The following is a 16,731-nucleotide window of genomic DNA, read 5'->3' on the forward strand; positions in this document are numbered from 1 at the left end:
TTATAATTAACATGTTTTTCTTTCAGCTCTAGAGGCCAGCGATTTCCAAGCCAAGCTTGCGGCCCCATCTCCAACAGTTTTAGAGAACTATGTGGTATACACTTCTGGGTGCTTCATCCACCTCGGACTTGTTACTTTCCTCCCTCTGATTCCCTCATACTCTAGTTTATTTAAATTTGTACCAAATTACACCATATATGTATTTTCTGTGAGCTAACTTCGTTTTCTACTCATTCTTTATGGAAAGATTTTTTGGTGATTTATAGTGGTCCTTATAAGAGCCTCTAAAGGCCTTCTGAGTTTATCATACACTCCAAATCTCCCAGATATATTAAATAAGCTTAAGGATGCACTGCCCTTGATATTCTTTGTGAGGAAAATAAAGCTGTCAACTGCAATTCTTGTTGGAGTTCCCAAAAGGTAAATTTTCACACAGCTGATATTCAATATGTGTGTTAATCTAGTGAACTATCAAACTGTGAAAGGATGAAGGAAATTTACTAAGTGAAAAAAAGTCAATCTGAAAAAGGTACATAGGGTATGATTCTAACGGTTAAAATATGATGTTCTGGAAAAGGCAAAACTGTGGAGACAATAAAAAAATCAATGGCTAGTTGCCAGGGGTTGGGGGAAAGGGAGGGACAAACAGATAAAGCAGAGAGGATTTTTAGGGTGATGAAACTACATGATGTGATAATGATGGATCATATTGTAATACATTGGTTCAAACTCACAGCATGTACGTCAAGAGTGAACCCTAATGGAAACTATACACTTTGGGCAATTGTGGTATGTCAATGTAGTTTTATCAGTTCTAACAAATGTACCCCTCTGGTGGGGACGCTACTAATGGGAGAAGCTGTATGTGTGTAGGAGGTACGGGAATTCTTTATACTTTCTACTCACTTTTGCTGTGAACTTAAAACTGCTCCAAAAAATTGTCTGTTTTTTTTTTTTTAAAGTCAACAGATCAAGCCTCCCCAGTAGAAATCATCTACATTCCTCTATAAGACCAGATAATATGGATTCTTGCTAGAGCCAACCCAGTATGTCACCTCTCACTGACCTGCTTGAGAATATTCTGTTCTCTCATGAGCTTCTGACGCTCTCTGTTGGGCTTGGAGAAGACCACTTCAAGAACATCTTGACCAGAATTGGTTCCGCCAGTGACAAAGTAAACCAAGTCTTCCAGCAGCTTGGTTACAGATCTTAGGAGGAAAGAAGCAATTAGACATGGGAAGTGTTTGATATTTAACAGAATCAAAACCACTATGGAAGCTTTCAGGCTTAAGGCACCAGTCACACAGACGCAAACCCATTCTTCCCAGTTTCCTTGAAATTGTCAATTAAGGCCAATTACCAGTAAGAGTGAAACAGAGACAATATTTCACTGTCCAAAAAAGATTATCATTTTCACAAAATAGTAGACATTACATTTTATCTCAGATAATGCAGGAGACCCCGGTTCAATCTCTGGGTAGGAAAGATCCCCTGCAGAAGCAAATGGCAACCCACTCCAGTACTTTTGCCTGGAGAATCCCATGGACAGAGAAGCCTGGCGGCCTACAGTCCAAGGGGTTGCAAAGAGTTGGACACGACTGAGCAACCAACACACACAACCTCCACCACTGATATTTAGTAAGGTAGTTCCAAAGACCAAGCTGGAGGCAGGAAAACAGAGAAGGAAGGAGATCTTTACTGTTTATAGAGACCTTCAGAATAGTGAGAGCAACTATTGAAAACCACAAGTTGAAGCCACTGGTAAGTGCTAAGGCCTGGCTCTCTTCCAAAGAGCTCTTCAGAGCACTTCTCTCTCTGCCAGGGATTTTAAAATCCACGGTGGGTGAGAACGAGCACGTGCAGTTCTTGCAGGGAGCCCTCACCTTCTTTCATTCTGGGTGATGGTGCCCTTCTCCAACTTGCCCGCTATGGAGCCCAGCACCTTGCTGGCGTCATTGGCAAAGTCCAGATCCCGAACCTCAGCAGGAGAGACTGGCACTATGGCAAAGGCTTCCTTGTCCTCCTTCACGGGAGAAGTGCCAATCTGAAATGAAAGATGGGTTTGTGGGAGAGTCCACTGCCTGCAATGCAGGAGACTCGCATTCAATCCCTGGGTTGGGAAGATCTCCTAGAGAAGGGCATGGCAACCCAACTCCAGTATTCTTCCCTAGAGAATCCCATGGACAGAGGGGCCTGGCGGGCTACTGTTCATGGAGTTACAAGGAGTAGGACACGACTGAGTGACTAACACTTTAACTTTCTACTAGATTGAGAGGGGAAGATATTACTCAAATGCTGGATTTATAGAACTCTGGGCAACTGAAAAAACTTGGAGCTCTCTTACTGTTAAAATAAAGTGGACACAGAAAAACACCTGAAAAGATGAACCTCAAATTGTCAACAGTTGTTACCTTTAGAGGTTGGTAACGTGAAGAAAATTAAGGCAGGAAATGGGGTAGTACTATGATTTTACAGCTCATTTGTTACATAAGCATCTGAGATGTTTATAATTTAAAAACATATATTCAGTTGCTTCATTTGCTTGGGGCTGGTGCACTGGGATGACCAGAGGGATGGTATGGGGAGGGGGGAGGGAGGAGGGTTCAGGATGAGGAACACATGTATACCTGTGGTGGATTCATTTCCATATTTGGCAAAACCAATATAATATTGTAAAGTTTAAAAATAAAATAAAAAAAACATATAGTCATAGGGAAAAAGCAAATATACAAAATGGTAATTATCAATCTTGAGAGTATTCTAAGGGTAGATGCTACATTGTTCTTTCAACTTTTCTGTATACATGACAATGTTCATGGAAATAGAAGAAAAAATTCCAATAATCTTCCCCGTCACCAAAAAGTATGATGTGAGAGTATCATTTCATTTTTTAAACAGAAAAACCTATGTCTGTGAATATATGCTCCATGATCCTAGAGAAGGTCAGAAAAGAGGGGTAGGCTTCAAGGGGAGAGAAATTAGGGTGGAAGAACTTTCGAGAAATAAAAGTGCATATTTAAATACAAGAAGAAGTAAATAATAAAGACTGGAGGGAACCAACTAGGTACGCGATGCACCTCAAGGCACAAACATTCCCTCAGCCAAAATCAGCCTCCAGACAGACAAGAAATCCAGACAATTGCTCAACCTTTAGGGCAGAAGCCATGAAATAAAATAAAAGGTTCTAGTTATTTCAAAGCCCTGGCCCTGCTTTAGCCAGGTCCCTTGGAAAGAATTCTTTCATCACATACAGGTTTGTCCACAACCACACTCTTGCCAAAGCAACAACTATTTCAGGGATCCATACGCCCCCGTCTGCCCTCAAAGGAACCCTTTCATCAGGAACCATGAGACCAAGGGAGGCAGCCAAGCTCGTGGACTTACTTTCAGCATCACGGGTTTTTCTTCTTCCTTGTCAATGGGGATGTTTGTGCTGTGAACCCAGGTATTTGTACACAGGTGTCGGAGCCGGACATAGGAGTTTCTAAAGGGAAGAAAAAAGGACTTCAGGGACCGGACTACTGAGGTTCTCCATAGCCACTGGCCTAGAATACATCCTACAAGAATAAAGAAAGGATACCAAAAGGGCTTTCTGCTATATACAGTGGACAACATAAACTTAAGAGGGAAAGGTTCTGGTCCAATGTACATTCGGATGTGTCTACAATTGCACATCATTCACAACGACTCTCACGTAACTGTACTGTGCTATATTTCGGAATGCAGGCATGTTTCACTCTACTGTATTTTGTTTTCTTGCCCTTCACAGATACTGTGTGTGTGTGTGTGTGTTTTCCTTCCAAATTCACAGTTTGTGAATTTGCAAACTCATCATGCAAGTCTGTCGGTTCCATTTTGGCAATGAAGTATTTTTCAATTAAGATATGTACACTGTCTCTTTAAACATAATGCTGTTGCGCACGTCATATATGACTGCACTGGGAAACCCAAGAATTTGTGCGCCTCACTTTACTGTGCTAGCCACTTTATTGCGGGGGTCTGGAACTGAATCTGCAACATCTGAGGTACGCTGTGTATAAAATTACGTCCCATGAATGACCATCTCAGAACAAACTGAGCACAAGACAGAGTAACAGGAAACATTTACTGAGTATCTACTAGTGCCTATCGTGAGAGATCAAGCAGTAACAGAACTACTCATAGACATCAATATAGCAAAAAGTGGTGTCATCAAATGTGTGAAAGAAAATAATCTTGTGTGACAGAAAGTCTTTTGAAGCACATAACAAGACAAGATTTCTAACCTCAAAAGTAAAAGATGGATATATCTTATTACATAGTTTAAATTTTACATCTTCCATGCAGCAAAATTTAAATTTTTCAAACCCATTGTGAAAAAAATTGAAAGAAAAATGAACTGGGAAAGTAAAAGATTAGTGTATAGAATAAAAGAGTATTCATCCAGATATATAAAGAGATTTTGAGAAACAGTAAGAAAAACAATCATGAATACTGGAAATGAAAATGGAACATGTACACAAACCAGTAATTTAATAAAGAAACTTAAGTGACCAATAAACATCCAAGTACATATTCAACTTTCTCAACTAATAAAATTAAAACAATATATCATTTTATTGTATTATATTCCAAAGGTCTGGGAGTTTGGATCTCCCCCAGTGCTTAGAAAGATGAGTTCTACACACTCATGGTAAGAGTGTCAACACCTTAAACTCTGGAAGAGAGTCTGGCACTTTGTATAACATGTGAAACGCATCTATCTTTTCACCTAGCAATCTCATTTTTATATTTCTTCTTTAAGAGAAGGTACTACATGTACCTTTAGCATAGGTACTAAATGAAGCATAAAGATGTTCAACAAAGCATTATTTATAACAGTAAAATCTTCGCGTCTCCTGCATTGGCAGGTGGATTCTTTACCAGCAGCACCACCTGGGAAGTCCAAAAACTTATGAACTACCCAATGTTTCAGTAATGAAATAGTTAATTATAGTATATAAGACAGAATAGTATACTCTTTAAAATGGTTACAATTGATATTCATTTACTTGGAAATATGAACAGGACATATTGTTCAATGGAAAAAAATGCTACAAATAGCTTATGATTCATTTGTGATAAATAATATACAGGTTATCTGTGTGCCCAGAGACCTGTCTGAAACTACAGAGGAACAAAATATTTCTCGTAGTTATCTCTGAATGGTTAAATTTTATGTGAGTTTTTTTTACTTCCCAGTTGGTTCTCCATGAGATTTTGAAATATTTTAAAAAATATTTTAAAATATTTTTTGTTATTTCTTATATGGTATTTTTTAAATTAATTTTTATTGGCATATAGGTGCTTTACAATGTTTTGTTAGTTTCTGCTGTACAGCAAAGTGAATCAGCCATACACACATACACACACACACACACACACACACGTATCTCCTCTTTTTTAGATTTCCTTCCCATTTAGGTCACGACAGAGAACTGAGTAGAGTTCCCTGTATTATATAGTAAGTTCTTATTACCTACCCATTTTATATAGAGTAGTGTGTTGTTTCTTTTTACAGTGAGCGTGAATCACTTTACAGTGTTTTTAAATTTTGCTTCTCTTTTGAAGAAGTAATCATGCACTTAAGGGATCCACAGTAGCATTAGTGAGACAAGATGAGTGCACAAGATGCAAATACAAGTAACAGGAGATGTACATTAAAAAGCATTAAAATGGGGAACAGTCAAGGTAAGTACTGAAGGAGTTTTAAAGGAAGACATTAAGGAGGCTTTAGCGAGTCATGGGGAGAAGGCAATGGCACCCCACTCCAGTACTCCTGCCTGGAAAACCCCATGGATGTAGGAGCCTGGGAGGCTACAGTCCATGGGGTCGCTAGAAATGGGACACGACTGAGCGACTTCACTTTCACTTTTCACTTTCAGGCATTGGAGAAGGAAATGGCAACCCACTCCAGTGTTCTTGCCTGGAGAATCCCAGGAACGGGGGAGCCTGGTGGGCTGCCGTCTCTGGGGTCGCACAGAGTCGGACACGACTGAAGCGACTGAGCGGCAGCAGCAGCAGCGAGTCATGGAATATATAGTTTTTTTAATAGGAAACTTAAGTTGGAACTTAAAATACTGGAGGGACCAGAGCGGACAGGGGAGCATGGAAGTGATTTGCATTGAAAAGAATCATAAACAATAGCATTCCAAGTTCCTGGGAAAGAGGCAAGGGGAAGGGCATGTTGAAGCAGTCACATCTCTTCAGTAGACTCTCTGCCTTTCTTCACTTTAACTATCTCGAACATTACAAGTGATACTGACTTTGAATAGCATGAATATAAATTAAACAACATGCACAAGAAACCTGACAGAGATTTGCATTTTTTCTTCTGAGGAATTCGGATGCATTTTCTTATTCTCAAAGTTTAAGCAAAGCTTGGGTTTAATTGGATGACTGATTTTACATTCTAGAGTTGTATGTTGAAGTTCATGTAAAATACCAAGGACATTCTATCTATTCATTTAAAGTCTCATCCCTAATCATTAGTTCAAAAGCCAGGACAATTTCAAAAGAGCCACAAAGCTGGATGCTCTTCTGATGTTTATTTAATACATTTCATTTGCGCATACTGCAATTTTATTATCTTGTTTATTACATCCAGGATTTGCCACTATCCCTTTTATTTTGGTTGGAAGGATTCTTTTAACCAATGACTGTCATAAAAAGTTCTTTACTGGTAATATTTCAGGTACTTTCATGTATCTACCCCCAGACTTTCTGATCTTCAAAAAAATAAAATTTAGCACTACTTTAAGATGGCGGGAAATGAGTGTGTACTCCTACAAACAGTTTTTTATGACTGCCTTGAATCAGCGAATAAGAGGCCCTATTCACTTCTGGCTCTGAGGTTGGTGGCCAAGGGCAAAAACAGATAAAATTTTGGAAAGCTAAGACCACAGGATCAAAACTACTAAGGAACACACTGGTAGACCATGCCAGACACTTTTTCCAGGGAGAACACTAGGCTTCCCTTGCTTAAGAGTTTACAATCAGTCTGTCTATGGACAACTGCCCACAAAGAATGTTTTCCAACAGAGAAACGGTAATGAATCAAGGGGATAGAGAAGCAGCGGTCTAGAGCCAACCAAAGCTGTTTGGCAAGCTGACCTGTTGACCAAGTTCAAATTTCCCCGTCCCATGGGATCATGGGGATTTCCAACCCATCGGGGGATGTGGCCAACTGGCACCTGATTCCTATTCACCAAGGGAATGTCATGAAATATTTGATAGCTATTTTATATCACATGGTTCTGCTCTTTGTTATCCCTTACAAAATAAAATACATAGCAAATAAAATAAAAGTCATTCCCTTGTCTTCCAGGTGCCTAAAAAAATCCACTCAAGAACTTCTGGAATAGAGAATACAACATACAGAAAAGTACTTAACAGAAATGCAATGGGATTCTACAGTCCCTATCTTTATCTAGGTAGTTAGTGAGAAAGGACACGTTACAAAAGTCATCTATCCTACTCCAAACCTAATATTTTTTTAGTGACCTCAAAATCAATCAAAGACCTAAATGAAAAACAGCACAAGCTATAAAACTCTCAGAAGAAAACATTAGCATCAATCTTTGTGACCTTGTATTAAGCAACAGTTTCTTAAGAAACCAAAATCATTAGCAAGCAAAGGAAAAAGTGTACAAACTAGACTTCACCTAAAAATTAAAAGCTTCTGTGGTTCACAAGACACCATCAAGAAAGTGAAGAAATCTACAGAATGGGAGAAAATACCTGCAAATCATATCTGGTAAGGTGTTTGGAATAAAGAACACTAACACAATAATGAAAAGAGACATAATCCATTTTTAAGTGCAAAAAAATAATGGGCAAAGGATCTTAATAGATATGCCTCCAAAAATGATATATCAATACAAATAGTCAATAAACACATGAAGAAATGAAAAGACTATCTCAACATCATTAGCCATTAGGGAGACTCAAGTCAAAACCACAATGAGATACCACTGCACACTGACTAGGATGGCTCAAATATTAAAAAAAGACAGATAAACAAGCATTGGACAGAAACAGAGAAACTGGAACCCTCAGACATGGCTGGTGAGAATACAATACCCTAAATGTAAAACTGGAAGTTCCTCAACAGTTTAGACATACAGTTACCACATGACCCAGTAATTCCACTCCTAGGTTCTAGACTCATGAGAAAAGAACATGTATTCACACAATAGCCAGAAAAAGGCAAATAACCCAAATGGCCAACAATTAATAAGTCCATCAATAAAATGTGCCATAACCACACAATGGAATATTATTCAAGAATAAAATGAAATGAATACATGCTACAAAATGATGAATCTTAAAAAAAAAAAACATTAAGTGAAAGAGGTCAGTCACAAAATGCCACAAGTGATTCCATTATATGAAATGTCCAGGACAGGTAGATTAATAGAGACAAAACGTAGCTTAGTCTAAGGCTGGGGAATGGCGGATGGAGAGATGAGAGTGACGGCTAACAGGTACAGGGCTCCTTCTTGCAGCGATGAAATTTTTCTTAAAATCTATTCTGATGATGGCTGCCCAATTCTGCTAATCTAATAAAAATCAATGAATTGAGCACTTCAAGCAGGTGACTTGTATGACACATGAATTGTATCTCAGTATATCTGTTACATTTCTTTAGAAGCAGTCTACATCGGGACAAACTTGGGAGTCCGTGAAGCTGTGCATGTATTTGGGATCTAACAAGAGGACGTCTTCAGTTTTCTCCAGATTCTCAAGGCGTTCATGACCCAGCAGAGGGCAGGAGCCAGTGATCATTGTACTGAACGGTAATCAATGGCCTCCCTGTGAGGTTCTCTTCTGTGTGGACACTGTTTCAGTGTATGACTCTGAGAGGGACAGGAACAGGACCCAGTACAAGAGAAGCCTCTCCTCCAGTTCTGACAGCACCCAAGCTGCACTTAACACTTTCACAGCCCAACTCTGGCTGAGCAGTTAAATGGCAATGACACACAGGAATAATCACAGGAATCCTCAGAGAGACAGGCCTTGTGTGCAACCTACCACGGGCCGTGAGACCTCCACTACCCAAGAATGTGTTGAAGAGTCTGAATTGCTAGAACAGCCTTGTCTGTCTTAAATGTTTAAGATTCTGGGCTCTGCGATGGGCCTTGCTTACTTATGATAAGTTGTTTCAATTCTCTGAGCCTCTGTCTTTGCCCTCTAAGAAGGGGCAAATAATACTACTTATCTCACAGGGGTTTTGATGAAGATGAAATTATATATATATATAACATGAGCATTTAGCATTATAAATGGCATGAAGTCACCACTCTAGTGTTAGTCACTATTAATACTTTTGTTGATTTTGTTAAGAGTTTTTTGTTCCATTTATGGTCCAGTTATTTTCCCCTAGAATGCATTTTTATGCAACAAAACTAAGAGTAAAAGTTAATTAAAATAACTGAAGAAGACTGATCTGATCTCTCAATATCACTAATAAAATTTACTATGGACTGAGTGCATTTCAAATGTTCCATTTTCTAGAATTTCTTTTCAAGGGTTTATTCAATTCACCAGGAGATCTCTCACGTTTGGGAAAAGGAGCGAGAGAGTAAAGAAAACTAGAAATATTGAGCTACATGAGCTTAAGGGTTTGGCTTGTTCACCTAAACACAGCATATCTCAGGCAACTACTGAGAACTTACAACCGATGAGCCATTTTAAAAATAAAAATTACATATCATTTCAATGGGCAACCAGAACAAATCCTATACCAAATCCTGTATGCAAGCTCCAAGAAAGAAGATGATATTCTGGATTCCAAGAAACCCAGTCAGGCAACACAAACTCACTTGTGGTAAGCCTCTTTGGACTCCTACCTTGGGACGAGGCTGTCGCCTCCACGGAGCGTCGTGGGGTCCAGCTCAAAAATGGAGGAGATGTCATTGCCCTCGGGCACAGAGACCAGGGAGTACACCATCTTCTCTTGGGCATTTCGCAACCTGCTTCGGGAGGCATCCTGATCAGGGTCCACCTGGGGAAGCAAAGTCATCAGGTCAAGGATTCTGCACGCCACGCCCTTGCCTCACTACAATCACTGCTCTGTCCACAGGAATGGGGAAGAAGCAGTCGTGAACATCAGCAGTTGTCAGGAGAAGTACCACAGCTTCAGAGCAGTCACCAAAGACGAGAGCTGGCCACCCATGCCAAGAATGTTTACACCCTGCCTCACTGTGTTGCAGCAAAAATGCTCAAGCAACATGGCGCTGCAACGCTATATAACTGTCCACGGGCAGAGTGTTCTATGTGGTACATCCTTGGGCAGTGGGTGGGAGGGAGGAGAAACACTTTGAGAAAACTTAGCCTGTGGGTGTGGTTTATGGGTGGTGGTGTTAGCCTCCAGTGAAACAGTCTAGCAAGAAGATGACACAGTTATTTCCCAGGAAAAAAAGAAGCAATGAAATAAATCTGAATCCAAGTGTTTGTAAGCAGTTATCCCCATGTGGCCAAGAAAAATATCTGAGATGTCAGACTAGCCCTGAAAAAGTGCTCCTAATTAATCAATTGCCAAGGACCATTTGGGGGAAAAGGGGCCTCTCCTGCTATGTGTGGGATATGGCAGAGACTGAAGACAATCTCTGACAACGAAGGCTGATGAACAACAATGAAAGCTTTCCCACAAAACTGTACAGATGCAACCAGTCTCCGAAGCCCATCTGCCGAAGAAGACTGCAGTAGTGTGCCGAGCCTGGTGTCTACTCTGACAGGCTTCACGAGGCCGCGCTCTGCCCTGTGACTCTGCACCAGATTATTTTTGAAGTTTAACCTCCTTGCAAGATGACAGTATCCACCTGCATCTACTAGGAAAACCACATTTCCCTTGTCTCCGTCTTGCTTTGCTTGGGCTGAGGCCCTGCTTCCTCTCCAAACGGAATGGAGAAAAGAAAAGCAAATCTAACAGGCAAAGGAGAGAGCGTGAGAGAATTTCATTCCATGGGGCCTGAGTTCTAGGATTCTGGGCAAGTCTGCTTTTTCAGTCCATCAGAGGCATCAACCTTTGCCTGTTAAAAAAAAAAAAGGAAGGAAAGAAAGAAGGGAAGGAGGGATACAGGAATGAATTAAGAAAGAAAGGAAAGAAAGAAAAGAAAATGCAAACAGCTCTTCTAATATCACACATCTCTGTCTTCCCCCGCTCACGCCCTATTGTTGTTGTTGAGTCGCTCAGTCATGTCTGATTCTTCGTGACCCCATGGACTGTATCCCACCAGGTTCCTCTGGCCATGGAATTCTCCAGGCAAGAATACTGGAGTGGGTTGTCATTTCCTTCTCCAGGGACTCTTCCAGACCGAGGAATTGAACTCGAGTCTCCAGCACTGGCAGGTGGATTCTTTACCACTGACGTATCTGGGAAGCCCTCACGCCCTGTACCTCTATCTGAACAACCACTCCCCCGAGTGGTTCTTCTATCTACACCCACACAAACATCAGCTGGAGGACACCAGAGCATCTCCCCGAGCTCCACTCACGAGAAATCACTTTGAATGGAATCTGTCCTCTTCAAACCAGTGCTGCACACACCATTCTCAGAAAAAACCCTGACCTGGTTCCAGTGTGAGACATGGGGCTCAGCTACAGGCTGGCAGTTAATCTCCAGACTGGCCACACATCCAGAGAAAAAGGACAGCAGCACTGAGTCCACAGCCCGTGGCCTGTGACTCAGCCACGCGTCCCGTGCTTGCTGTGTGCAGTCGGTGTGTGCCACCTAGTGGGAGCAGAGGCACATGTGCACAAGGCCATCAGCCCACAGCTATCCTCGAGGAGTACTTTCTGTCCCTGTGCATCAAGTCCATGGCTCAAAGGCCACTGGATTCAGAAAGAAGAGAACCACAAAGCTGAGTGCAGTCCCAGGTAAGACCACGGGTTTGGGATGCCAGTCTCAGGAAATACACGATCAATAAGCAGAATGAGAAGCTTCTTCTTCCCAACTGCCAAGGGTCCCAGCCAAGAAGAGGGTGAAGGGTGAAGGACCCTCCCGACTGGACACCATCCCCTCCAGAGGCAGGAGCTCATAGGTGAACCATGAGCTTTCTGGCACCCCGCCTCCACGAGGACCCCCACTCATGCAACAACCTGAGCAGCTAGAGCAACACAGTCCAGATCTGCAGCCAGGCCCGTTGCCACATCATGCTGCCCTGGCACAGAGAAACACGAAAGAGGAGACAGCTGACTGCACTTCCAGAGACCCAAGGCATGTGGCCAGTGAGGACCACTTCCTGCTTCCTCACGCATCAAATGAAGATGGAAGGATCTGCTCTACCTCCTTCATGGAGCTGCTGGGCAGCCCAGACAAACTGGTGGGGAAAAGGCACTGAAAACAGTTATTATCCTCTGCAACTCACAGATATGCCAAGTGTTTACTAGGGGCCAGGCACTTCATCTGCAGAGCATCTCACTCCATCCTTACAACAAGCGTATTGTCCGCACGTACAGATAAGGGAAGTCGGTCTCAAAGAGGGAACGGAACTTGTCCAGAACCATACAGCGCACAAGCAGTGCATCCTGGAGTGGGAAATGGCAACCCACTCCAGTATTCTTGTCTGGAAAACTCGAAGGACAGAGGCGCCTGGAGGGCTACAGCCCAAGAGGTTGCAAAGAGTTGGACATGACTGAGCATGCACACTGCTATTTAAACCCAAGTCTGGGACTTCCCTGATGGTCCAATGGTTAAGAATCCACCTGCCAATGGAGGGGACATGGGTTCCATCCCAGGTCTGGGAAGATCCCAAATGCCGCGGAGTAACTAAACCTGTGTACCACAACTGCTGAGCCTGTGCTCTAGAGCCTTGGAACTGAAACTACTGAAGTCTGCATGCCTTGGAGCCCGTGCTGCACGAGAGGAGGCACTGCAATGAGAAATCTGCACACCACATCAGAGAAAACCCACACGCAGCAACAAAGACCCAGTCAAGCCAAACAAATAAACAAAATAAAAATGAATAAACCCAAGTCTGTCTCTCTCTTCGCCCTACTTTCAATCACTCTGCTCTTCCTCCTACACTACACACATGCCTGTCTTTCCCACACACACGAATGGGCTGGGAGAGCAGTCCTGTTCCCCACAGCGCTCAAGGTTCACTCGGACATCAGCTCACACTTAAATGAGCCACAGGTCCCCCTCAAAGTCACCTCCAAGGGGAGTCTTACTCTGTGCAGCCTCAGATAGTGGCACCAAGACCCAGGGAAGCGAGTGACCCAATGACCATCTTGACTCTCAAAATAAGAAAGGTGCTAGGATGAATTATCTTCTGAAAACTGAGGCCCCTTCCAGTCCAAGTGCTGAACAGTGATTGGTGAGGACAATACGGGGATGATGTGCAGAGACTGCCCTGAGCGGGGGTGGAAAGCACGACTGGACCGGTGTTTTTTTCCCAGCTCACAGCAGTTGTAGAAGGTCAGCTTTCCAAATGCGCTTCAGTAGCGACAGTAAAGTGCATGAACAGAAGGAACAGGGCCCTCCAGTGCTCCCACAAGGAGTGGAAAGAGAAGATGAACTCCACCAGCAAGTCCAAGAACTAAGGGCAGGAATTCTCTCTGAGAACTCCTCTGCATTTCTTAAAAGCTAACCTCTGCTCAAATTTAACTAGAAAGTTCATGGCTTCCTGCAGAATTCACAACACTTTCGAAGACAACTACATTATGTGTTATCTCCACCTCAATCCCTTCATTAATGTACAATGTTGACATCCAATTTTTTCAAAATTGTACTAAAAGATAATACCCTTAATACCACCTACCATATTCATCATCAAGATGATCACATGGACACACAATGTCAAAAAGAGCAGCAACTATTTGGTTTTGGTTCTGTTTTGTTCATCTTAGACCAGAATGAAGCACTCCACAAGAGAACTCCATGACTAACACCCACCATTTCCCTGTAACACAACCACTGCCCTCTGCACACTGTGGACACCAAAACCCCCAAGTCCCTCCATATCAGGATTGGCAATAAGGCCTCCAAAGAAAGATCCAGCTTAAAGATCCAGCATTAAAATTCTAAATCACGTAACAAGATCTATTTCTGACTTTGCAAAGAGGACAGAGAGTTAGACCACTGAGTGCCTAACCAGAGGTAAAGCCTCACGTGTTACTTCCACAGTCCAAACAACAGTGTCCACCCTACATGCTCATTCCTTGAAGAAATCTTGGTGAGTCATAGCTTCAGGTCAACAGCAACAGAACATTCATGTATAAAAGGCTGGCTCTACAGAGACCATCACTGTGTCCAACCTAGCAGTATTCCAAGAGATACCTTGAACTTCTGCAACTTAAGACATGGAAACCCCCTGAGTAAGCACACAGAAAGAGTATCACGACCAACAGTCTCTTGGACCAATCAGGACACAAGGGGACATGGCTGCCCGCAAGGGAAGCACAGAACAAGACCCTCTTTTAGGGCAGTGGAGGTCTCCCCTTCCCCAGCACTTAGTGATCACAGGGGCAGCTTCTTACATCGGGTTCCAGAGCATATGGCCTCACCCTACCAGACGAAGACGAGAAGGCTCTTGCCCATACTTACTGAGGGCTGAAACTCCAGGCATTCTTCCTCAAAGTCAGGGTCTACCTGATGAAAAAGAATCATTAGGAAATTAAAACATCCATTGCTTTCTCAAGGACTCGGCCCCGCTTGCAGGAGACATCAAGGCCTGCGAACATCTTTGGACAGCTAAGAACCTGTCCCTTCCCTCTGTTCACGAAACCAGCATGCCACAACAACAACACACGTTACATGAGTACAACACACACGGAACAACAGTCTACCAGTAACTGACAGATGGCTCTCAAGTGTAGACAGAGGAACACAGAGAATCCACTAGCAAAGCAACAGTTAAAAGCCTGAAATAAATAAAAGATCAGTATCCAGTCATTGATAATCCTGCTTATTTCAAGTTAGAAATTAAAAAAAAATGGTCTGGCTTTCAGCAAGAGTTACATTCATCCCAGAACATAACAGATAATGCAACAACCAGTGACCTCTGGCAAACCATGTCATCAACATTTCTCAGAGCTGGTTAGCTGGGCCCACTTTCTATGGCTCCATTATAAATTTCAACTTAGTCTTGATCTTCGGCTCTTCAGTATATCAAAAATCATCGGTTCACACAAGTATCAGGCATCCCAGAGGGTCTGGCACATTTAGATTGAGGTCAGCTGCCACAGTCTGATGCCCACACATCACCTTGCAAATCTCTGAGCAGTCTCACCAGTGGTGCCAGCCAACAGCAGGTGTCTTTTGATGTACGGCTAGAATCTGGTATGAATATGCATCGTACATCTTCCAGCAGATCAGAGTAAAGTGCAACAGCTGTCACACAGTAAGATGACTTCTTAATTTAATACAGAAATTAAAAGGAAATTTCCTCCCATGCTTCAGCACTGAGTCTTGCTTTCCTCAAATATCCTTCATGGGCATTTAAAACACACTTCCTTGATGTTTTACATTTCTGTAAGTAAAGGATCTTGGTGAATCCACTGATCCTGTGAGTAAGCAAGCTCTATAAAGTCAAGTAATTCTTTATGTGTTTTAATGCGTCTAGCTTTACATACCATGTTGCACTACAGCCGAGTCTTGGTCATTTACCTTAGGATTGGGGTTGGTAAACAATAAGATGTGGGGAGAGTAGTATGCAAGAGCAAAATTGAAAGATAATACTAAAGCCCAGATTAGTGTGATTTTTTTTTTTTTTAAGATCTATTCTCTTAGCCACCTTCAAATACATCTCACCCTTGAACAAGGCTGAAGTTAATGGGTATATAATTTATAGTTGGCCCTCCAAATTTGGTAGCTCAGACAGTAAAGAATCTGCCTGCAATGCAGGAGACCCGGCTTCAATCCCTGGGTCAGGCAGATCCCCTGGAGATGAGAATGGCAACCCATTCCAGTATTCTTGCCTGGAGATTTCCATCAACAGACCACAGTGTTGCGAAGAATTGGACTCAACTGAATGATTAACATTTTCACTTTCTCCAAATTTGCGATTCCTCCACATCTGCAGTTCTTCTGCATTCTCAAATTCTACCAGCCACAGACTGGTTTAGTTATGCAGCATTTACTATTGAAGAATGTGCTCAGTCGCTCAGTCATGTCCGACTCTTTGTGACTCCATGGACCATAGCCCACCAGGCTCCTCTGTCCACAGAATTTTCCAGGCAATACTGGAATGGGCTGCCATAACCACAGGTAACTGGACCTATACAGTTCAAATCCACATCATTCAAGAGCCAAATATAAACAATACAGTATTATTAACTATAGTCAGCATGCTGGACATGACATTCTCATGACAGCATTGTTTTCTAACTGACTTTCTCCCCACATCTTGATCAGAATCCCTGTCAAATGTTAAAATGTGTTCATTATTTTTCCTTCTTGTTCATAAGTAGGGAAACGAGGTGGAAGGAAACAGAGAAACAGAAGGAAAAGCTAGGTAACAGAGCAGCACCCTAAGCCTCTAACTACCCAACGGCTACAGGTAAGTGAGGAAAGAGAAGTGCATTACCATGGAAAGAGAAAAATCACAGGGCTGCCACTTACCTCTGCTGCTAAGTAATGCCCGGTAGCAAGATGCTTGAAACGGAAGAGGCTGTTCCAGTACCCTGCTCCTCCCCGACATGGGTCATGTTGGACCACCTGCAAGAAGAGAAATGATTAATAGGAGTAGAAGCAATGTCAACCCATAT

General features: G+C 42.4%; 1 protein-coding gene across 8 annotated transcripts in view; it reads right to left on the minus strand.

Moving 5' to 3' along the window:
- Positions 1–16,731, minus strand: part of ITPR1 (inositol 1,4,5-trisphosphate receptor type 1) — a 355,416-nt gene that overhangs the window by 184,892 nt on the left and 153,793 nt on the right. For 6 of the 8 annotated variants that reach the window (XM_086366621.1, XM_086366624.1, XM_086366620.1 and 3 more), the window contains 6 exons: positions 16,586–16,681; positions 14,570–14,614; positions 9,870–10,024; positions 3,385–3,484; positions 1,884–2,044; positions 1,067–1,208 (listed from right to left, as the gene is read on the minus strand). In XM_086366621.1, coding sequence (XP_086222747.1) covers positions 1,067–1,208; positions 1,884–2,044; positions 3,385–3,484; positions 9,870–10,024; positions 14,570–14,614; positions 16,586–16,681 — 699 coding nt within the window. The remainder of the gene's footprint in view (positions 1–1,066; positions 1,209–1,883; positions 2,045–3,384; positions 3,485–9,869; positions 10,025–14,569; positions 14,615–16,585; positions 16,682–16,731) is intronic. The other 2 variants (XM_086366623.1, XM_086366622.1) reach the window with 1 other exon arrangement.

This window comes from Bos grunniens, chromosome 22 (assembly GCF_055505025.1).
Source record: "Bos grunniens cultivar Pamir isolate PY7600 chromosome 22, Bosgru_T2T1.0, whole genome shotgun sequence".
NCBI classification, from domain to species: domain Eukaryota; kingdom Metazoa; phylum Chordata; class Mammalia; order Artiodactyla; family Bovidae; genus Bos; species Bos grunniens.